The following is a 23,112-nucleotide window of genomic DNA, read 5'->3' as shown; positions in this document are numbered from 1 at the left end:
AACTCTGGAATTCGTTGCCAGAGAATGTGGTAAAGGCAGTTAGCTTAGCGGAGTTTAAAAAAGGTTTGGACGGCTTCCTAAAGGAAGTCCATAGACTGTTATTAAATGGACTTGGGGAAAATCCACTCTTTCTGGGATAAGCAGTATAAAATGTTTTGTGTTTTTTGGGGATCTTGCCAGGTATTTATGATCTGGATTGGCCACTGTTGGAAGCAGGATGCTGGGTTTGATGGACCTTTGGTCTTTCCCAGTATGGCAATACTTATACATTTTGAAATGTATGAAGTTGGCATGGGATTTCAGCCTAGGCATTTGCAGATCAGGCATAGGAACGTAAATAGCAGATTCTAGAGGTCAGCCAAGGCTGGGGTTTGGTATGCCTTACAAATCGAGGAATGGGAGGAGCAAAAGTATCCAGAGCAGAGGAGAGAATAGTATTATAGGAAGAGACAGCCTCATTGACTGACTTGGATAACATAGTGGTTGAGAAGAGGTGTGAAACACTGAAGGATAAAGTGGAAAAGTCAATAACTTGAAGATTCCTAAATGTATTGGTGGAGATTGAATGAGACTGTGTGTGTGTGTGTGGGGGGGGGGGGGGTGTTTAAAAGTGTAGAAGTTATCAGATCGTCAGAGAGGGGAAGAGCTGAGGCACAGAAACTAGAGAAAGAGCAGTTGAAGTTGTATAAACCGCCTCAACTCGTGTACAAAAGAGGCAGTATATCAAATCAATAAACAATAAAGGGGATGGATTTCCTCTCATATGCACATTGTAAAGAAAAATCCGAATCATAGTTACCTGATCCTAGGGTCCACCTTAGGAGTCAGCACTCAAGAAAAACATCTAGGTGTCATTGTAGGCAATATGCAGAAATCTTGTGCCCATTGTGTGGTGACGGCCAAAGGCGACCAAATGATAAAGGGGATGGAGCTCCTCTAATATGAGGAAAGTCTCAAGAGGTTAGGGCTCTTCAGCTTGGAAAAGAAATGACTGAGGGGAGATATGATTGAGGTGTACAAACTCCTGAGTGGTGTAGAATGGGTGAATGTGAGTCACTTTTTTTTTTTTTTTTTTACATTTTCAAAAAGTACAAAGACTATGGGACACTCAATGAAGTCCCAAAAAACAAAAAGGCAATCGATCCGCAAGCTCCAAGATAAAGATAAAAGCAGTTCAATAAGATAAAATGGACTTTTATTCATGCAAATAGCAATTTCCTCATATATAGGAGAAAAATCCCTACAGAAATCAAGACAAGTAAAAGGATTGGTGATGTCGAAGGGGAGGAATGATTGACAAATCAGATGTCCACCAGATTCTTAATAACATTAAGTTCATGGCATCCATAAAGACCTGACATGGTATCATATAAAAACAAATGTAATAAGAACAATCAAAAACAAATCATAAATAAACAATGAAAAATGACCACAGAACAAAAATAAATCCATACTTTAAAATGTTAAATATGCACTAGTGCAATAAATTAGATATTTCTAAAAACAATTAGAAATAAAAACATAGTTCAATAAATGGAATGGAGTGACCACAGGTCAACAAAATGAATAAATGATAGATAAAAATCCATTCATTAAAATATTAAATACATACTATCATAATAGGTTGCATATTGTCAATAGCAAAAGGAGGACATGTAGAGATCATATACAACCTGTGATATGCCAGAATTCTAATTCTGAACAATGAAAATCCTCCAGTGTCTTGGACTACGGAAAAAACAGAGGCCATATACGTAAGTCCTTAAACCCATAAGAAGTCTCAAAAAGTCTATTACAACAAAAATTTTATACTCTATAATAGTGCATAGATTCTTTAATCTCTTTAGGTCATCTAAAAATGATTACATGTATTTTTATGACTGCAATCATGACCTTAATTAAAAGAATGTGTTAAATGCAGATTGATAATTGTGATCCACTGCAAGCACTGTCTCTGGCGGCAAAATTAATGCTCTGAAAATGTGAATGGGATAAGAGTTGGCATTGGTGAAAAAGAGGTTAAAGTAGGCCAGAACAGATTGGGAGTTTCAGAGATACAATACTCCTTCTGTCCCACACAAAAATGAGTCCAGTGTATTTCTGTGGAACATATATTTCCATCTTCTGCAACATAGAAACCTTTGAATGATTCCTGCAACATACCCCTATCCCCAGAACTGCCTCTACTCACACCAAGATCACCCTTAAAGCTTCCTTAGCCTCAAAACTACTGTTAACACAGCTACCACCACACAAACTGTCTCTACCCCCAAGCACTATCCTACCCCCAAGCACTATCCCCTTTGACTTTACCCACTCAACAAAACTACCTACCTATCCCATGTGAAGAAACCATTCTCCTCTCCCCTACAGGGATTAGAAAGAATTCATGAACCATCCTCCATGTGCTTTACCTCACTTGTTTAAAACATGGTTCTGTGTTGGTCACCTCTAATCTTCAGATATCATAGGCAATTTTTACAATATGAAGAAATGCTGATTATAGTTGAGCTCTATTTATTGGAAGGCATTCTTTTGTGGTAAGTAATGTTTTGTAACACATGTTGACCATGTTTCTAGCATTTGAATATTTGTGTTGAGCCTATCTATTGACTGGTGTTTTGGGTGACTGGTTTTGGTATTGTGCTAATCCGTGTATATCTCTGTACGTATATGAAGAGGTGTTTATGGACCCTTCAATGTTCGGAGGTGTTATCATGAAAATAATCTTTCCCTTCATATTCTTTTAACCTTAAAAAGGTGGATATTGATGTCTACAGCTTGTTTGTAGGCCTAATTAATGCCTGCCCTGTAAAGATACTCATCTGATATTTGGTTTACTTACAGACAAATTTGGTTCACTGTGAATTACTGAAACATAGTTATGTAGACATATCTGTAAATGCCCATTGACCCCCCAGAGAAAAAAACATGTGGCAGAGGAGCAGGGATAAGGTTAGTGATGAAACCATCTTTGGTATACTATTGAATGTAAGAGGGTACTTTTGTCTTAAGTTTTAGATGGTAGAGTATTTGCTGTTTGTATTATCCCTTTACCTGTAGTGAATTTGTTTCCCCTACATTTGTAGCGGATATTGGTTTTGTATCACTATAAATGTAGTTTGTTTATGCATTCTTGTATCCCACAGTTATCCTAAAACAAGTTTTGGTTCAAAGTGGTTTACATTTTACAGTTTAGCGTAGTTACAATAGATTTTAGCAGTCAAGATTTGGGGAACATCAATAGCTTAGGTGTTTGACCATGTCATTTTAGATGAGGTATTATTTAAAGTGGTTGGAACTCTGTAGCTAACCACATCAATAGCTTATATGGTTAGCTATAGAATGTTTTGAAGAAGTAGGTCTTCAGTTCTTTTCTAAATTGAAGGTAGTTGGTGATGCTTCTCATTGCCTTTGGTATAGAGTTTCACCATTTGGAGCCTAGGTAGCTGAAGCCTGCTATGTAGATAGTTTATAGATTGAATTTCTGCAGTTGGGTAGGTGAAGGAGTATCCTCTGGCTTCTGGGTTTGCATTCCTTGGGGGACAGTTCAATCATGTCTATCAGGCGCCATGCCAAATAGTATTTTGAAAATGAGGGTGCTTGGTTTGAAAAATAGTCTTGCCTTGATAGGCAGCCAGTGTAGTGTATTCTGAACAGTTTGCAATGATTTTAAAGTGTTTTCCTTACGCCCTATGTATGCTGCGTTACAGTAGTCTAGTTGTGATTGTACTATTATCTGGAATGCTTGTCTGGAAGTAGTCTCTTATTCTTCTCAGCTTCTATAGTGTTCTGAAGCATTTTGCAGCGACAGCTGATATTTGGTTGTCCAGTGTTAAGTCTTTATCGAGAATAATACTCGTGTTTTGAATGTTTTCCTAGGTCAATTTTCATAGTAGGGAAAAGCTCACTTTTTACTCATGCATGCAATTATTCCTTAATTATTGCTCTTTTATGATAACTGGTATTTCCCCACTCCAGGCTTCCTACAGAGCAGCCCTAGTAATGACTGCCCCAAGGAATAGAAGCTGTGCCTGCAAATCAAATTGAGAGTTCCTATATGTCTGGGTGTAGATCTAACATTAGGCCAGCCTGGTCTAAATTTATAAAACTTAGATTGTACCTTCTGCAACATATGTCAGAAATATTATTATAAAATGTTGGTGTTTAATGCTAGTTGGGAAGAAGGTATAAATTAAAGGACAGTATGAGAAAAACTGCTACTCAAAGGTAAAGTGTAATTTTTTTTTCTGAATGTTTAGTTGAGTATTGCCTTCTGTCCATTTTTTCTTCCTCAGGAGTTAATAGAAAGTGTTGTGACCCTAGCAGAAAACACAGCTGATGAGTTAGCACGTAGTGATGGAAGAGAAGTGCAGCTGGAAGAAGATCCTGATCTGCAGTTGCCTTTCCTTTTGCCAGAAGATGGTTATTCATGTGATGTTGTCCGAAACATTCCTAGTGGTTTGCAGGAGTTTTTAGATCCATTGTGCCAGAGAGGTCGGTACTTTCATGTATTTATGAACACATGAATGATTAGGTGGTTAAGGCCGAGTATAGGAGGCATGATCTTCAAAGTGCGCTGAAATGTTTTGAAATCTGTCCAGGGCAGCTTTGAAGACAGCCAGCACAGGTCCTGTCTTTGCAATCTTCAGAAGTAATATGTACATGCTTCTGAGGAGGAAGCATTATTGTGTATTGCATATGTGGTCCTTGCAGATATGAGTAGGAGTGTGTTGATTGTATAGACCATCGTTTCCCAAGTCCAGTCCTGGAGTACCCCTTACCAGTCAGGTTTTCAGGATATCCACAATGAATATGCATGAACTTGATTTGCATACACTGCCTCCCATTATATGCAAATCTCTTTCATACAAATTCATTGTAGATAGCCTGAAAACCTGACCAGCAAGGGGTACTCAGGACCAGACTTGGGAAACACTGGTATAGACCAGAGACGCAGAAGTTCAAGCCATCAGTACCAATAAATAAATAAAATTATATATATATATATAGTACCCCTTGCTAGTCAGGTGTCAGGCTATTTTCAGGCTAAAATGTGAAGTTTCTTTATAGATTTGAATGATAATCCCATATATAGTGCTTTGCAGTAGTCATGTTGTAGTGTTGCAGCAGTTGTGTCCATCCATTGTTGAAGCTGAATCTGTGGCTCTTAAATTATGTATAGGTGTTTGATGAAGGAAGTATCCAGCATGAGCTTTTGAAACTAATTTGCTATTCTTCTCTACTCTATCCATGTTGCCCTCAAAGCCCTCAAATTGTTCTTCTAATTTAGCAATCACTACCTCCATGATCTCTATTTTGGTAGCTCTGATCTCCTACAAAACTCAACCTTGCCAGCCATGCTTTCAACAGAGAAGATGGATCTGATTTCGATCATTTTACCACTGGCGAGGATGAGGGTCCAAAAAGCCAATCTACTAACCGTAGAACTGGCCATTTTTACCACGCAAGAGACTCACTGTCATACACTTTAGAGCAGGGAATACAGTTGAATTATCACTTTCTCCCTGGAGCCTCTCAATTAGGTGACCATTTTAGATCCATCGTTCTAGCAAGCCCCCTTTTCACTATCTCTGATTTGCTAAGCATATGTACACAATTATAAAGTGACAAAGGACAAATCTAAAAAATGTTGAAAAAGTAAAATGACTATACTGTCTACTTTATGCATTTAAAGTATAGTAGGAGGTCACGAAATGGATCTCTTGACACTAAAATACAATCAGTAAATAAAAGATAAATGGAGAACAAATATAAAAATATGAGTGTGAAATTGCAGCAACGAGGAGACAAACAGCAGTCGATGCTTGGCTTTCTTTGCTGTTTTTAAAACTTGTATTCACCAAAGAGAAGATGAGTGCATAGCACACCTGTTCACTTGCATATGTTTTGTTTAAGGCTTTTGCCGGCTAGTGCTCCATCCACGATCACCGGGCACTTGGACAATTCATTTTGAAGGCGCTGATTATGAAAATCACCTTTCACATGAGAATGCAGAGCTGGTAAGTGTTAATTTAGTATTGGGGAGTGACTTAACTATGTTGCTTGTCTTCTAGCAACAGATTCCAAGCTTAATTATGTTTTTTTTTTTAATTGTGATTTGTTTTCAGTTTGCTGGTCATTAGTTTCTTGACCTTTTATACTGGTTCTTAGCCAAAAAATAATAAAAAGGACTACGATGTATTTTGTAGGATAAAATGTAGATAAAGTGAAGAATGTTTGAATACTTGATTTATTGCTCAGTCTGTTCAGTAATATTAGCTTTTTTTCCCCTAATGAGAACAGTATTTAGTGTGCAATAATGATGAACCAGCCATACAACCAACTATGTATTCTGAACACTTTAGGCTCAGCCTCTGAGGAAAGACCCAGAAATAATCACTGTGACATTAAAGAAGCAAAATGGAATGGGATTGAGCATTGTTGCTGCTAAGGTAGGAGATAATTTACATGACATAAAATGTTCTGTCAAAGGTGAATTTGATTACTTTTGTAAGTGAGAAATGAATGGGTGCCATAAACTTAGGCTTCAGAGCTCATTTTTGATAGGTTGTGGACAGTAGAACTTGAGATGTCCAAGTCTAGACATGCACAGTTGATCCTGTATTTTTCAAAGTTTCTCTCAAATGTGAAACCTTTTGTAAAATATGTGTAAAGACACACAGGAGTGCACATCTGTTTGCTAGCACTTTCAGTGGGAGCAGTACTTTTTAAAAAGCTACACATGGGGGGGTGGGGGGGGGGGGAGAGAGCATCCTATTGTACCCAGATCTACATGGCAGAAGGCTTTTTTTTAATTGCTGTTCCCAGCATCCACATACAGCCTCACTCACTCCCCCCACCCCCCCACACACACACCAAAATCAAACCAGTCAGGAAACAATCTGAACGAGTCAAGGCACCTCACAAACCAGTAAACCATTCCAAACCCTTCCCAGCACCAACATGGGGGTTTCAAAAGCAAGAGAGATTCCTAGTCATTTGTTATGTATAATTTTGAACCCTAGTACCCAACAGCGCAGGAGTGATGATGGGAGATTGTTCTTGCTCCCCACTAGACAACTAGGAGAGCCCCCAGCAGGTACCTGGGGTGGGATTGGGGGGGGGGGGGGGGTAGGACAGTCTTGCCTGGGGAAAGGTTTCAGGAAGGGATCAGATAAAGATGCGAGGGAAGGGTTTTTGTCAGCCTTTGCACCTGACCTTTTGGTCTGGGATTTGTGAGTGCCTTAGGGCAGGTGTAAAAGCTGATGTTGAAAAGTTTTAGTAAATAAAGCATTAATTTTCACAAGTGAGTAATGCGGCGCTGCATTGCCTGGTCTAGGCTTTATAACAAGCCTTAAGAGCTTTCTGTAGCATGAGACACACACTGCACATATGTGGATACCTTCCTGCCCACCATGAGTGCATGGTTACTGCAGTTTTTTCTACCGCAGTGGAGAGGACTGTGTCTGTGGTTTTTCTTCATGCCTGGTTTGGAAGAGCTTCTTTTTGGTGCCTTTTTGGTTTCTTTTTGAGTGTTTTTCGCTGTGCCTTTTAAGACTTTTCTCCCTTTTCTTCTCCTGTACATTGTTAGTTAATTTTTGCCTGTTTTTAGGTTTCCTTTATTTTCTGCATCTTAGGCCGCGTTTAAGCCTGCTCTCCGATTGGGTCTTTCCCATGAATATTTAAGACACCATCATGTCTTTTGAGTTCACTTCGGAAGTTTTCCCTTCCATGTCCACTAAAATTCCCAGTGGTTTTAAGTGCTGTTTCTGGTGCAATCGGACGATCTCTGGCAAAGACACCCATTCATGGTGCTTAGGGCCCGACCATAGCCCTGCCAACTGTCCCTTGTCTTCGGATGAGGAAGAGGACTCTGGTTGCCAGAGAAGCTTAACGGAGAGGATTTTTGGAGCCAGATCAGAGTCCTCATCATTGAGCTCGTCGGCTTCAACGTGGAAGACTGCATTGGCATCAGGAGCATTGGTTCCTATGGCTGGTTAGAAACCCATTGACACTGGGAGCAGTGGTGCATTGAGTGGGTATCCACCTGTCTCAACGGCTGTTAGACAGGGCCCCCCGGGACCGGCCAGCGTCTGACCCGACCCCGAGGCAACGTGAGGATTCGATGTCCTCGTCAGCACCGAGAAGTCTTGAAGCCAAGCTTTGTGCAAAAGCCGAGAAGCATCAGTCGTCGTCAACGCATGGTGCCGAGCGTTCCGGGGCATTGAGGAATTTGGCTCCCGAGAAGCATTGGCACTGTGAGGATTGCTCCCCCTCTATCCAGGAGGTGCCGATTCGCCTGTCTCCAGGCAGCCAGGACCCGGCTCCTGTCTTGGCCCTATCAATTCTGCAGCCTAAATTGGAACCGGCGCCCCAGCCTTTCCCTGGTGGTGTCACTCGATGAGCGTATCTGAGCCTTGCTCCCTGAGCTGCTGGATGGCATTCTGCAATGGTGTGCATCGATACCGGGAGTGTTTGCATCCGCCATAAAGCGCATTGTGGCCCCACTTGGCCCTCAGCCTGAGGTGTGGCCTCCAATGCTGGCGCTGCTTGCGGCCCCGTTGTCGACTACCACCCAAGCCAGTACCCCTAGGGAGGTTGTGACTCTCTCTCTCTCCACAAGGTACTCAAGGAAGTCCTCGATAGGAACTGGGAGTCCCCTCTGTTGGTTCCTGTCATGCCCAAGAAGATCGACACCTAGCATCGGATCCACAGCGCACCTGGTAGAATCCTCTCTCAAAAGAGCCAGGAGTTCTAGAGACTCTCGGCGCTCCCAGGAAGAGAAGCTAGAACCTTGAACAGAACCAACCTTCCTAGTCAAAACTGAACTGCATTGATTTTGCTGCTTACTTTGCCAACAAAATAAAACCGCCACCAGGATTTACAGGCAATCCCACACAGCCTCAAATCAGTTAACCAGGAGTGCACAAACTCGCCTCCTCTTAACAGAGACATATGGGACACTTTTAACCCAATAACAGGGGACAGCCTTGACAAAATCCTAAGAGACTTTTGACCCAATTATCTGCGCCCTCAACCCCTGCCCATCAAAGATAGTGCAGCAAGTTTGGGCCTCATAGAAAGTGCTACTAAAATTGTGAACTCCTCTCTTTCTGATGGACAACTACCAACAACATTAAAGAGGGCAGTGGTTCACACTTTGCTGAAGAAAAACAACCTTGACCATGACAAACTTGAAAGTTACCGGCCAGTATCCAACAGTCTGTGTTCAACTCATGATTGGCTAGAGGAGAGAAACTGGCTAGATCCATGTTGGATTCTCAGACCTGGTTATGGAACAGAAACAGTCCTCGTATCTCCTACTAGATGATCTTCACAGAAACCTAGTGCTAGATTTCTAAGCAGCTTTTGACACTGTGGATTATGATATGCTAGCACGACTGGGAGAAATGGGTTTCAGTGGAACAGTACTTGCGTAGTTCAGATCCTATCTGTCAGACAGGCAACAATCCATAATGTTTGGCACCACCATGAGCACAAGGATTGATATTGTCACCCATTCTGTTCAATATCTACTTCAAGCCTCTAGCCAAGCTGATTTCGGTCAATGGACACTCAATTCTACATCTACATGGATGACATACAGCTCCACATATCCATTGAACCTGACTTGCCCACATCCTTGAATAAACTGATTACCTGCCTAACATCAATTCAAGAATGGGCTAAGCACAACAACCGTTGCCTGAACCCAAGTAAAACCGAGCTTCTCTGGGCCCCTAACATAAGTGGACATGTTTCTGACATCAAAATCTCTTTTGGGAAGTACTAACTCCCCCTCAAATCCCAAGTCAGGAACCTTGGAGTACAGTTATATTCAACACTTACTCTTGATTCCTCAAATCCAAACAACCTTCAAGAGCTGCTTCTACTATTTGTGACAGCTATGCTGCCTCTGTCCTTACATCGTGAAGGTAAATCTTATCCCAGTTGTTCATGCCATGATAAAATCAAAATTGGATTAGTGTAATGCATTCTACAGTGGTCTGACTACAAAGGGTCTGCACCTGCTCCAAATGATTCAGAATGCTGCAGCAAGACTCATAGAAGGTTGCAAGCGATGTGACCAAATCATATTATTTTTGCATAAACTTCATTGGCTTACAGTACAGGGCTAAATTTAAAACTCTGATCTTCAAGGCCCTTAAAGGAAATGGCCCCCAAGTACTTGAAGAACAGGATGACCCTCTACATATCTCGAAGGACACTAAAGTCCTCCCAAGGGGTATCCCTAACCACACTCTCTCCAAAAGTCATTACATGATGTGATACCCACAAGCGAGCCTTCTCCGGAGTAGCCCCATCCTCTGGAACGCACTACCTGAAAGACTCCGCTTAACACAAGACTATCTGTACTTCAGGAAGCAGGTGAAAGCTTGGCTCTTCAACCATGTCTTTAATGGAAGAAGTAGCTAAATTCTTAGTCATCTCTCTCTCTTACACGCGCGCACACACAGACACACGCGGCACATACTGCAGCAGAACGTGTTGTTTATCCACTTCTACCCTAGCTGAGGTAACATTTAATCATCTCTCTGACCTCATGTGCAACCCCTCTAGATCATTAGTATAAAGCCTGTAGTTCAACCCTAAACGTGAAAGCAGTTTACAAATGGGAGCCATATAAATACTTTTTCTTTCTTTCAACATATCTGATGGTGCTGAACCTTGATTTACCCAAAGTAACCACAGTATTAAATTACATATACTTGTCTGAACTGTCATACACAAAAAAATGTTGCTGAATCAAAATGGAACAAAACCATGCAAACATATTTCCTTCTAACCTTAAAAGAAAATTAGACCATATTAGCCATGTAGTCTTCTTAAAATCATTATGTATCTTTGTAAATGAACTATTAGAACTAGATTGTATTTTTTTGGGACCTGTCAGGTACTTGTGTCAAAGACAGAATGTTGGCCCCATGGTATCTTGGTGTGACTCAGCATGGGTTAACTTCCCATATTCTTATGTTCATGCCTCTGCTAAAATGCTTAAAGTACTGATTCTGTCCTACATTTATGCATGTTGTCCTCACTTAATTCAAGCATCTGTTGGTATCCATGTGACTTCCTGATAAAGGTCTGCACAGCAGTATGTCCTGTTTTTAAATTCATAGAGGTGGAAGTAATTAGGCCAGGGAGTTTTCAGATAGTTATATGGCTACAGAAAAAGTCTCTGGTGGCTTCATTTGAAGAATATAGATTTGTTTGTTTAATCAGTTTTTACCTTTAATTTTTCAGGGTGCAGGCCAGGAGAAGTTGGGTATCTATATCAAATCAGTGGTGAAAGGAGGAGCTGCAGAAGTGGTTTGTAATATTTTAAAATAACAATCACTATTAAAAGCTATAGTTTTAAAGCTATGATTTAAAAAAGTGCATCTTTCAGTGTCATCTGATGTAAACAGCTGGTGTAAACTTTCCTTTTGTTTATGTGACTAGGATGGCCGTTTATCAGCTGGAGATCAATTACTTAGTGTAGACGGCCGAAGTTTGGTGGGATTGTCCCAAGAAAGGTAAATTCTTGTCATGTGCACTAGTACCTGTACCAGATATAGTGTCTTAAGTAGAATATAAATTTATACAGTTGTGTGCAAAAACTTAAGTATCTTGTATGTATTAATGAAACTAGTGAAGAGAAGCTGACACAATCCCTGTGTGGTGCAAAATAAAAGAAATTTCTCAATTTTAATGCACTATTACCATTCCTTATCCTGCTAGACCATTCCAGATGAGTGGGTTAAGACCCCCTACCCATTGATGGAGACAGAGAACATTGACTATTCAGTGATGTCGCCACCATTACAAGGTGTGTAACCCTGGAATTTGTCAGTATTTCTCTGCCTTTAGCATATGATGGATGGATTGGTGCAGCAGAATGAAATTTCCTCTTTTTTTTTTAAGTTGTTGGGCCAGACTTCTTGGGTCAAAGGCTATGGCCTCATTGTAGAGTCCTTGGCCACATGAGCTGTCAGGGATCCTTTTATGAACTTTTCCTCTGATTGAGCAGGGAACGTTCTCACTGGAAGCCCCCAAGACATCAGCCTTCGCTTGGTGAGGTCCTGGTCCTGCAGAGCTGAGACCAGGAGGCAGTCTAGGAGCCCCATGCTTTGTCCTCTAAGGCTTGGCCAGGTGAGGTGGTAGCTGGCAGCTGCTCCACAGTCTGCGGTTAGCAGCAGTGAATAACAGTGGGATGTCTTTCTCTTGTTTCTTAGCTGGTTCAGTGGCAAATGAAGCCCTGGCATGTCGGGTCTATTTAGACTAAGGCTCAGGTTTGTTTAGGCATAGTCAAGGGCTTCAAGGGAGAAAAATGCAGAGATGTGATCCCAGGCGCACTGTCTTTTGGAAAGGGGTGGTCCAAAGGCAACCAATCTATATTGTGGCAAGCCATGGGAGAGGTAGCTTCTGCCATGCCTGTTGAGTCAGATGCATTGCTGCAGCAGCTAGCAGCATTGTGGAGGAGAATGTCAGCACCACATATAGAGAGCTGTGTTCTTGGTGGCTCCCAGGGCCAATGGCAGTATCAGCTCGGGTGGCTCTACATTCAGCTAGTATTGCAGTAGTCTTGGGGTGCCCTTTTTGGTCATTTGTTTTTGCCATTTCCATTGATGCTGGTCAAGAGGCTGGCCTTGCTGGTTTGCACATGCATTGGGGTAGACCTTGTGGTATATTTTGGTGTTTTCTGTCACTCTGTGACAGTAGTTCCCTTTGGGTTTGCGTTTGTTCCCCAGGATAGGCTCGGGCCTGAGGGATGCACATTTTTTTAAAAAGGCTTTACCGTCTTGTAGTTTCCATCTTCTTTGTCACAACTTTTGTGGAGACCACATCTGCTCTTCTCCAATTCCATAGAACCTCCCCCATCTCCAAGGATTTATTAAACAAATCTTTAAGAGGACCCACCAGAACCTCTCTGAACTCCCTCAGTATCCTGGGATGGATCCTGCCAGATCCCATGGCTTTGTACACCTTTACATTTTCAAGTTGTTCATAAACACTTTTTTCCGTGAATAGTGCTATATTCGCTCCATTCTCATATGTACCTTTGCCAGTCAATTGTGGACCTCCTCCAGGATTTTCTTCCATGAACACAGAACAGAAGTATTTATTTAGCAAGTTTGCTTTTTCCTCATCATTATCCACATAGCTGTTCACAGCATCTTTCAGTTTCACAAATTCCAGTTTTAGTCTTCCTCCTTTCTTTAATGTACCTGAAAAAATTCTTGTCGCTCCTTCTTACATTTCTAGCCATTTGTTCTTCTGCCTGCGCTTTCGCCAGACGTATATCTGTTGGCTTCTTTCAGTTTCATCCAGTATTCCTCTGTGGACCTCTTCTTGAGTTTTTCTGTATTTCATGAATGCCAACTCTACTCTCTTTCTCATCCACTTGCTTGGAGAACTATATCGGTTTCCTTTTTCTCTTGCTTTTATTTACTCTACTTACATAAAGGTTGTTAGTGATATTTATATCTCCTTTCAGTCTGGACCAATACCGTTCCACGTCTTGTATATCCTCCCAACCTATCATCTCACTCTTCAAGAATTCTCCCATTTTACTAAATTCAATATATTTGAAATCCAGGGCTTTGAGTTTTGAGTGGCTGCCCTCCCCTTTAGCTGTTATATAAAACCAACCTATTTGATGATCACTGCTGCCTAGGTGGGCACCCACTCAGACATTAGACACACTTTTCCCATTTGTCAGCACCAGATCCAGCGTCGCTCCGTCCCTCATGGGTTCTGTCACCATTTGCCTGAGCAGAGCACTTTGAAAGGCATCCATGACCTCTCTACTTCTTTCTGATTCCACAGATGGAACTTTCCAATCAACATCCAGCAGGTTGAAATCTCCCATCAAGAGCATCTCTTTTCTTTCCCAGCTTTTGGATATCTGTTACCAGATCTTTATCTAGTTCCTCTGATTGTCTCCAGAGGTCTGTAGACAACACCCATGTGGCAGAGATTCCATCTCTTTTCAAGGTGATCCATATCGCTTCTATCTTTCCCCAGGCCCCTGGCATTTCAGTCACTGCGATTTCATTTCTCACATACAGAGCTACTCCGCCACCTCTATGACCATCTCTATCCTTCCTAAATAGTATTGCTAGGATACAAAAATGTCTTAGTCTTCCTCCTAAATACAGGGTAATTCCTCTCTGTTCTAATACAAGTCAGAAAAGAACTCCATAAGAAACTACCTTAAAAGAATAAATAGTATTAGTAATTCTAGGAAAGTGAACAATCTTAAAAGGAGGCGGACATAGTGTCAATCGATTGCATTAACGAGATGAAAAACCATTTTGATAAGTAATTGAGAGGTGAACCCATGTAATACCCAGCAAAATAAGCAAGCCGCTTTAAACATAATCCTTTCATTAATAGGAAGCCAATGTAGTTTGGCAATATACAATGAAACACTACTATATCGAGTCAGTTTGAAAATTAATCTACCTGATGTATTTTGAATAAGTTGTAACTTTTTGGAATAAATGAAATTAATATCCAGAAACATATTGCAGTAGCCTAAATGAGGAAGAAAGCAGCAGGCTTCACTTGAAAGGGGATTCAACAAGGTCTGTGTAGTATACTATTAACACAGTATATCACTAGTTCTTGATGCACGTGTGTATACCAATCCAGGCTTATGTACACTTTTTTTTCTTAGTAGGCATGCTTTGTTGCTTTGTCACCCCTTCTTTTTATATTTCTATCATTGTTTCATTTATTTTACAAGTATATGCCTGGTATTGCACACCTGGACTGAACTTTCTTTTGCAAAATTTAAAATAGGTTTGAATACTCATTACTTCATGGTTCAATTTAACAAAGAATAAATATTCAGTGTTGGGGTTTCGGGGTGACAGTGTGTCTGCCATGGATTTTCTCTCCTATCTCCTGAATTATTCTGTTCTATCCCTATTGTTTCTCCCTGTCCTATCAATTTAATTCTTTTCTGGCTGTATTTTAGTCTGAAACCCGCTGTATAGTGGCAACACTAATAGTAAATGCTTAATAATTATATATATATATATATATATAAAAATTATTTTTTTTTCTGTGTGATGTTTGTAAAGACTCCTGTTGAAGGCATAAGCCGAAACACGGAGCGGGTTGAGTCCCCCTGCAAGTGAAGCCTGCTGCTTTCTGTTGATATGCTGTCTCCAAGTAAACGCTAGTGTATATAAATAAAGGACTTATGCTTTTGCCTTGACTCATTGCATTGGTCATTCCCACCCTCCTTTGTTTGCTTTGATTTTTGTGAAATTGTTTGGGTTTTTTTCTGTTTTTGTTGGAGTTGTGTGAGAGGCCGACATTCCCTCACATGTGTCATTCTGGGGTTCTTCTGCCCATGGAGAACACAGCAGGGTGCATCCCTCTGTAGGATTGCAACTCAAATGGCTTTGAAGGATGGTGAATCCCCAGGAGCCTTTGGATACCTCTGTTCTGTGGGTGTAGGGGGTTCCTCTACTAAAGTGATTCACAGGGGGATATGGGATGGCTAATGATCGGAATTTGTATTTAAATTCTAGGCAACTTCTATGGCTCAGCTGCAAATCTCCTGTACATAGAGCATGAGACAGTGAGTTTGATTCCCAGGAAACCCTGACAGCAAAACACAGTCGGTCAGTTAGTTCCTACTTGTGTCTGGTGCCTATTGTTTTTAAGTTCTCCCTGATACAGGGAGCAATAAAAGGTCTGCATTCCTGAGTTGATAACCTTGTCTAGCACACCACAATGGCAGAGGTCTGTGTTGGTCAGGGATTTTTCTGGTGAATAATTAAAATATCTGGGGGAGGGGGGGGGGGCTCTAATCTTTCAGCTGCCTATATACAATGCAGATGGGCTACATGGAAGAGAATGGTCTTAAACAGGCATGAGTGGAGTCCTCCAGCACTTGGATGGGGTAGTGGTGTGTCTTTTTCAAGAGAGCTAATTTATTTATTTTATTTATTAGGATTTATTTACCGCCTTTTTGAAGGAATTCACTCAAGGCAGTGTACAGCAAGAAGTAGTCAAACATAAGCAATAAAAATATTCAAACAATACAAAGTATGGCATAGTATGCTACATTACAATGTCAATACAATACACAATAAAACATTTTAATAGCATGAGGTGTACGCAAAGATGTAACAGGAGTAAGAAAATAAGGGACTAATTTAAATAAAGTTGCTTGAACATCTTAGCTAGGGTTGGAGTGGATAAACATGTCCTGCTGATCCAAGATGGCCGCAAATTGTTAGGTTGCTGTGACTCACGCTCCTGAGAAATGCCGAAACGAAGAGGGAGAATAGCGGGTAGGGCTTCCCCGCTTACCCCCTCATTACCTGGTCCGTTGGATCGATACCTGAGATCACAAGGAGTTCACCGAGACGGCGGTTTGCTGCCAGAGGTTCGCGCCGGCGAAACGGAGACTTCGGCGCTCTCTGGTCTTGAAGTGACCCTTAGCCCCGCCGAACGTACTCCTCCTCCCCAGCCGATAGGCGCCAGTTCCTTTCTCTTGGATTCGACGGGGTCCACTCCTGGAGAGGTCAGGGGCCCAGAAGAACGCCGAATCGAAGCCTCCCTTACTATAGAGGCGGGACTGGAGAGCGGTTTGCTTGCGGAAACGCTGCAAACTGAGGGGAGAGACGCCGAGGGACTGAGTGAAGACGGAGACCAGCCTGTAAGGTTTGAATTACCTAAAGAATTTATTACTAGACCAAAGGATGTGACACTAGAAGCTTTGTGGGATTTGGTGTCCAATCTGGGACAAGTTTTCCTTAAACAGATAAATGACTTTCAACCTAAAATTAAAATTCTGGAAAATAACTTAGGGGTACAAGAACAACAGATTAAAGATTTGGATGGAAAATTTCTCAATTTGGATCAGAGAATTATGAAGCTTGAAACGTTACAACCCACTATGGTAAAAGATTTGACAAATCTTAGAGACAAAATGGAATCCTTTGACAATTATACTAAAAATCATAACCTAAGATTTGTCAATTTTCCCAGACTTCAAAATGTTACTCCTATAGATATGCTGAAGCGCTATATGCGTGAAAACCTATTAATTCCTGAACAGAATTTGCCTCCAATGACTATGGTTTACTATATCCCAGGGAAAGGAACCTCTCAACCCGAAGCTCCGATTGATGTCTCTCTCTTGCTTGAGACTTCGGATACCGAATTGGCAACTGCGGCTACATTGGTGGCTACAGTTGCATTACTACCAGATAAGAATTGGATCTTTCGTTTGTTTTTCCGTAATAGAGATAAACCCTTTTTGGGTTTAAAAATTTTACTTTTTCCTGATGTCTCTAAGGAGACTCGACGACGAAGGAAACAATTCCTTCTCCTCAGGCCTGAAATTCTGCACTTGGGGGGTGCCTTTTTTTTAAGATACCCCTGCAAGTGTATAATCAGGCTTGGGGAGAAAAAATATGTATTTACAGAACCGTCTCATGTATCCTCACTCATAACCTCGGCGAAAATGGATAAACGTTAAGCTATATGTTTGCTCCACTTAACAATATTTGTATAATTTTCCCTTTCTGTTAAATCCTTATATTGTCTCCAATAATTTCCTGAAATCTTGGATCACAGTTATGGACTTGAGTATAGTTTCTTACTGTGATGCTTGGCCTCACTTATTTTTTCTTGTTCTTATTATTATTTTACAATTTTGTAAATAATCATATACTTTTCCTGAACAAGTGGATTGTCTTGTAAAATAATGGAAAATGTTAATAAATATAAATTAAATATAAATTAAAAAAAACATGTCCTGCTGTAGTATGTGTACCCGGTGTCATTTACTACTTTCGTTAAAGGCCTGGTTGAAGAGCCAAACTTTCACCTGCTTCCTAAAGTACAGATAGTCTTGTGTTAAGCAAAGCTTTTCAGGGAGTGCATTCCAGAATGTGGGGGCTACTCTGAAGAAGGCTCACTTTCAGGTATCACATCGTGTGATGCACTTTGGTGAGGGTGTAGTTAGGGAAACTCCTTAAGAGGATCTTAGTGACCTTGAAGGTATAGAGGGAGATCCTGTTCAAGTACTCTAGGCTGTCGGCCCTTTTGGCAAATCTTCCTGTTTGCCAGGGAAGTGCTGGTGAGGTATGGAGCTTCCTTTATTTCCCAGGGTACTTTCCAAGGCTGCCTGGTAGAATATTCTGAGTCCCCCTCTCAATCGGATTCCAGTCCCCTCCCCTAAGGCAGGCATTCTCTTCCTATTTAAGGGCCACAAGCAATTAGCTGCTGTCAACTACAGGGATTTCGGGTTCTTGGTTGTATGCGACTCTGTTTGGCAGTGTTCTTCAAGAATTCGCTTTACACTTCTGTTTCGGGGGTAGTAGCACTGCTGTCAAGGGTAGCCTGTGATGTTTTATGTACTTAGCCATTGTAATTACTCTGTTGATTGATCCAAAAGGTCTGTGCTTAAACTTACAGTTTCTGGAGGTTGACTTCCTGTATATTTGGCAGTCTGCAGTCAGTTCCCTCTTTTTGGCAGGGTACTCTCTCCAGGAGTTTACTTCCATTTTTCCAGGGTACAGTACCTTGGACCTTGCCTGTCAGCTTCATCCTCTTTTCTCTTGACCACACCCAGTGCCCTGGGTTCTAGGAGAATATGGTCAAGAAAGTTCAGAAGGGACCTTTGTGAAAGTCCTTACAGGGCAGCTTGGCCAGGCCTACAGTTTGGCGAGCATGGGACTCTATGCTTTTGTAAATGTAAAGTCTTCAGTCCTAGTTTCAGAGGCTATGGCTGCTGCTTGAGGAAGTCCTTGGTCTTGGGAAATAGCATAGGTGGAGGGCAACACCATTCTCCTGATGCCAAAGTGTCTTGATTTTATGTTCTTTTAGGGTGGCATCTTCTACAGGTCTCTTAGGTTATACCTAGAACAGTAGCCCATGTGCTTATATGTTATCTCCCTGTATAATCTCCTCTGGAGGCGCTGCTTTCTGGTTGTCCTTTTACAAGCCTATTAAAATTTGAGCTCTTGAGTTTTTCATAAAAGACAATGAGCAGCTCCAGTGGAGCAGTGCAGGTTGCCCTGGGCCTTGTAGACTGTTTTAATTTAGGGTTCAGAGACCCCTAGGTTCTGTCTGGTACTGGAGCTCAGCTGTCCAGTGGCAGAGAGAAGGCTGGATTAACCTCAAATCTAACTCCATCTCTAAATAGAATAATTCACTAGTACTGAAGTAATCAAGAAGTTGTGAAGTTCTAAAAGGAATTGCCACTGAGAGAGACATCAGTTCTAAGGGACCCGCACTGGCAAGGAAAAGATACCAGCCTTATGACAAACTGGATTTAGGCTACATGTTATACAATGCAGCGAAAGAGAGCCTGATAGAGCAGAAGCACTTATACTTACAGCCTTTGATCATTAAGTGAAGCCCACAGAACATCATTTGGGATGAGGAGTTTATTTGCCAAGATACAAGTCAAGTCAGTGATTGACAACAGGCAGGTACAATCAATTAGTTATAGGAATATAATAATCCAGCTGCAAACAGGTGCTATCTGAATCTTAATCTTTTATAATTTCTTTTACCAATTAAAGGTTTTACAAGGGAAAGCAATTAGGTAATTTGTCAATTCTGCTGGTCACATTGGTTTCCCTTGGAGAGAGAGAGTGGCAACCCTTCTCTCTAACTTAAACCAGGAAATACTGTGCTTTTTATAGGTGCCCTCAGGATATGGATAATATGACAGTAGATATACCTGATTGGATCTATGCTAATGTCATGGTTGTCACTGATTGGCTCATGCTAATGAGTAGCTTTTATCTTACTAACATGGTTTTGTCTTTAGCTCGCTTGACCACAAATCTTAAGCAAGACCCTGCATCTAGCTATACCTTTCCTTTCTCACAACGTTGCTGACCACAATGTCACTCTGTCCTTTGGACCCTCACCTTTGTGTTTCCTGTTGTTCTCTTTAGAGCTCCAACACTGGGAGTTCAAGCAAGAGCCACACAGGCCTGTAAGCTTTTCCCTCATTTTAGAGCCTGAACCAAAGTCTAGGCAGGGGACCAAGGCTCATAGCTGTAGCATTTTTATACAAGACCATGTGAGTCTCCCCAGTCCGGGCGCTGTTGGAGTTCCATGCCCAGACATGAGGCTTGAAATCAGGGGTCTGTTTTCTATTTTCTGTTTTCTCTTCATGCAGGGGTCTGTTTTGTATTACATTTCTTTGAAGGGGTGAACAAACGTGTGGATAAAGGTGAGCTGGTCGATATTGTGTACCTGGATTTTCCAAAGGCATTTGACAAAGTACCTCGTGAAAGATTCCAGAAGAAATTGGAGAGTCATGGAATAGGAGGGTAGTGTCTTCTTGTTGGTTAAAAGATAGAAAACATGGTTAAATGATCAGTATTCTCAATGGAGAAGGGGTAGATAATGGGGACCCCAGGGGTCTGTGCTGGGACAGCAGCTTTTTAACATTTATAAATGACCTAGAGATGGGAGTAACTGGTGAGGTACTTAAATTTCCCGACGACACAAAGTTATTCAAAGTTGTTAAATCGCAAGAGGATTGTGAAAAATTACAAGAGGACCTTAAGACTAGGAGACCGGACATCCAAATGGCAAATGACGTTTAATGTGAGCAAGTGCAAAGTGCTGCATGTGGGAAAGAGGAACCCGAATTATAATTATGTAATGCAAGGCTCCACATTAGGAGTCACCGACCAGGAATGGATCTACATGTCATCGTTGATAATACGTTAAAACCCTCTGCTCAGTGTGCAGCGGCGGCTAAGAAAGCAAATAGAATGTTAGGTATTATTAGAAAAGGAATGGAAAACAAAAATGAGGATATTATAATGCCTTTGTATCGCTCCATGGTGTGACCGCACCTCAAATATTGTGTTTAATTCTGGTCACCGCATCTCAAAAGAAGTTATAGTAGAATTAGAAAAGGTACAGAGAAGGGCGACGAAAATGATATAGGGGTTGGGACAATTTCCCTATGAGGAAAGGGTAAAGCGGCTAGGGCTCTTCAGCTTGGAAAAAAGACTGCTGAGGGGAGATATGATAGAGGTCTATAAAATGAGTGGAGTGGAATGGGTAGACATGAATCGCTTGTTTAGTCTTTCCAAAAATACTAGGAGTGGGGGGCACGCAATGAAACTAGAAAGTAGTAAATTTAAAACCAAAATCAGAGAAAATATTTCTTCAGTCAAAGTTTAATTAAACTCTGGAATTTGTTGCCAGAGAATGTAGTAAAATTGATTAGCTTAGCAGGGTTTAAAAAAGGTTTGGATGTCTTCCTAAAGGAAAGGTTCATAGACCATTATTAACATGGACTTGGAGAAAATCCACAGCTTATTTGTTGAATAAGCAGCATAAAATGTATTATACTGTTTTAGGATCTTGCCTACTGGATTGCCACTGTTGGAAACAGGATGCTGGGCTTGATGGACCTTCTGTCTGTCCCAGTGTGGCAATACTTATGCACTTATGTACATGTGTACTAGCATATTTGACAAGAAGCTTAGTAAAGTCCTGTTAAGGTCTCTCATGTGAACAAGTCTCAAGTTCTGATAACCTTTGCCTAAAATTCTATACTTTGGGAGGTTATAACCACAAGATGATTAGTTTTTAAAAAAGTCACACATTTCAGATTCCACATCTCTCTCACCCATCTTGTTGCTTGCTTTCATGTGTTCTTGGGGCCTTGTAAGCTGCACTCCTGGCCTGCTCTCTCACGGAGCAGGCTGCAAGCAAGATATTAATACCACTATAACAAGCTTGCCCTGTTTCTGTTAGTTGTATATTCTTCATGTCCCTGTGGTGTGGCTTTAGTGTGATCTTGGGGGTTTTCAGTGGAGTTCCCCAGGGGTCACTTATGGCCAAAGCCCTCTCCTCAGAACACTTTGCTTGAGTCTCAGATTCGTCTGTTCCAGAGCCGGTGGTGGGAGGTGGGGATAGTGCTGGGCAGACTTGTACGGTCTGTGCCCTGAAAATGACAGTTACAAATCAAGGTAAGATATACACAAAAACTAGTACATATGAGTTTGTCTTGTTGGGCAGGCTGGATGGACCGTGCAGGTCTTTTTCTGCCGTCATCTACTATGTTACTATGGTCTGCAGGACAGTATTGTGCACAGACCTATTTTCAACATAGTATGGGAACCCAGTTGAGGGATGAGTCTATGGATTATGCCAGCAACTCCACATGAACCTTATTCTACCATAACATCACTATGTAACTGTTAGTACCGAAACGGCGTTCGCCAGTTCCGGTATAAGGTAAGCCACATTGAGCCTGCAAATAGGTGGGAAAATGTGGGATACAAATGTAACAAATAAATCTCAGTGGTGGGATCTGGAGCATTAGCACTTTTGCTTCATTGCACATGTAGACCTCCTGTATGAGGATTTAGCTAACTCAACCTTATTTTTGTGTTAGCACTTAACACGCATTAGCAACTTATGTATTAACTGCAAGACACAGTCTCCTTAATAGGAATTTCTGGGCAAAGTGTTCAACTTAGCAGTTAGCCCTTATTAAAAACATGTTAAACACCCAACACAGCTTCCATTGAATGCAGATAGATCTCATACATAGTCATTGTGGAAATCCTGAAACCCAGGCTGAATTGTGGTCTTTGAGGACTGGATTTGAGCAGGTAACGTTTGTGATGTGACAGCTCCCATGGAGATCATACTTGGGTAATGCTGTACTCTGTACCAGTGGACAACTACTACAGTGTCAGCTAAATTTTACAGCAGGTTTTTTTTGCAGTGATCTTTCAGTGAGTTTTGCAGATCCGACCAATTTTTGACAGTTCTGTCAGAAATTTTTCTTGCTCTTCCAGTTCTTGCCTGACTTCAACAGCAGTTCCACGTAGAGATTTTTTTGTAAGTTTGATTTTTCTTCAGTTTCAAACCCTCACACAGCTGATTGGAATGACCTGAGGTGGTTGAAAAAAGAATGTTGTAATTGGCTCTGTACTGTTGAAAAACTTAAAATGAATTTGCATTTGGAAATTAAATTACAAGCTGAGAAGTGAGACTTAATCTAAAGAAGGCTGAAGTCAGTTTTTGCTCCTTATTAACAACTTGTGAGGGAAAAAAATTGTAAGGATGTCCAAATTTTTATGC

The 23,112-nt window shown here is 41.2% G+C and overlaps 1 protein-coding gene across 9 annotated transcripts in view; it reads left to right on the top strand.

The window, feature by feature from the left end:
• The window catches only part of AFDN (afadin, adherens junction formation factor), a 414,469-nt gene that overhangs the window by 309,075 nt on the left and 82,282 nt on the right, over positions 1 to 23,112 (top strand). For all 9 annotated transcript variants that reach the window (XM_030195932.1, XM_030195930.1, XM_030195924.1 and 6 more), the window contains 5 exons: positions 4,299 to 4,497; positions 5,920 to 6,023; positions 6,369 to 6,455; positions 11,269 to 11,334; positions 11,467 to 11,540. In XM_030195932.1, the coding sequence (XP_030051792.1) occupies positions 4,299 to 4,497; positions 5,920 to 6,023; positions 6,369 to 6,455; positions 11,269 to 11,334; positions 11,467 to 11,540 (530 nt within the window). The remainder of the gene's footprint in view (positions 1 to 4,298; positions 4,498 to 5,919; positions 6,024 to 6,368; positions 6,456 to 11,268; positions 11,335 to 11,466; positions 11,541 to 23,112) is intronic.

This window comes from Microcaecilia unicolor, chromosome 3 (genome assembly GCF_901765095.1).
Source record: "Microcaecilia unicolor chromosome 3, aMicUni1.1, whole genome shotgun sequence".
In the NCBI taxonomy this organism is placed as follows: Eukaryota; Metazoa; Chordata; class Amphibia; order Gymnophiona; family Siphonopidae; genus Microcaecilia; species Microcaecilia unicolor.
This window is presented reverse-complemented; position numbering and strand designations above follow the sequence as displayed.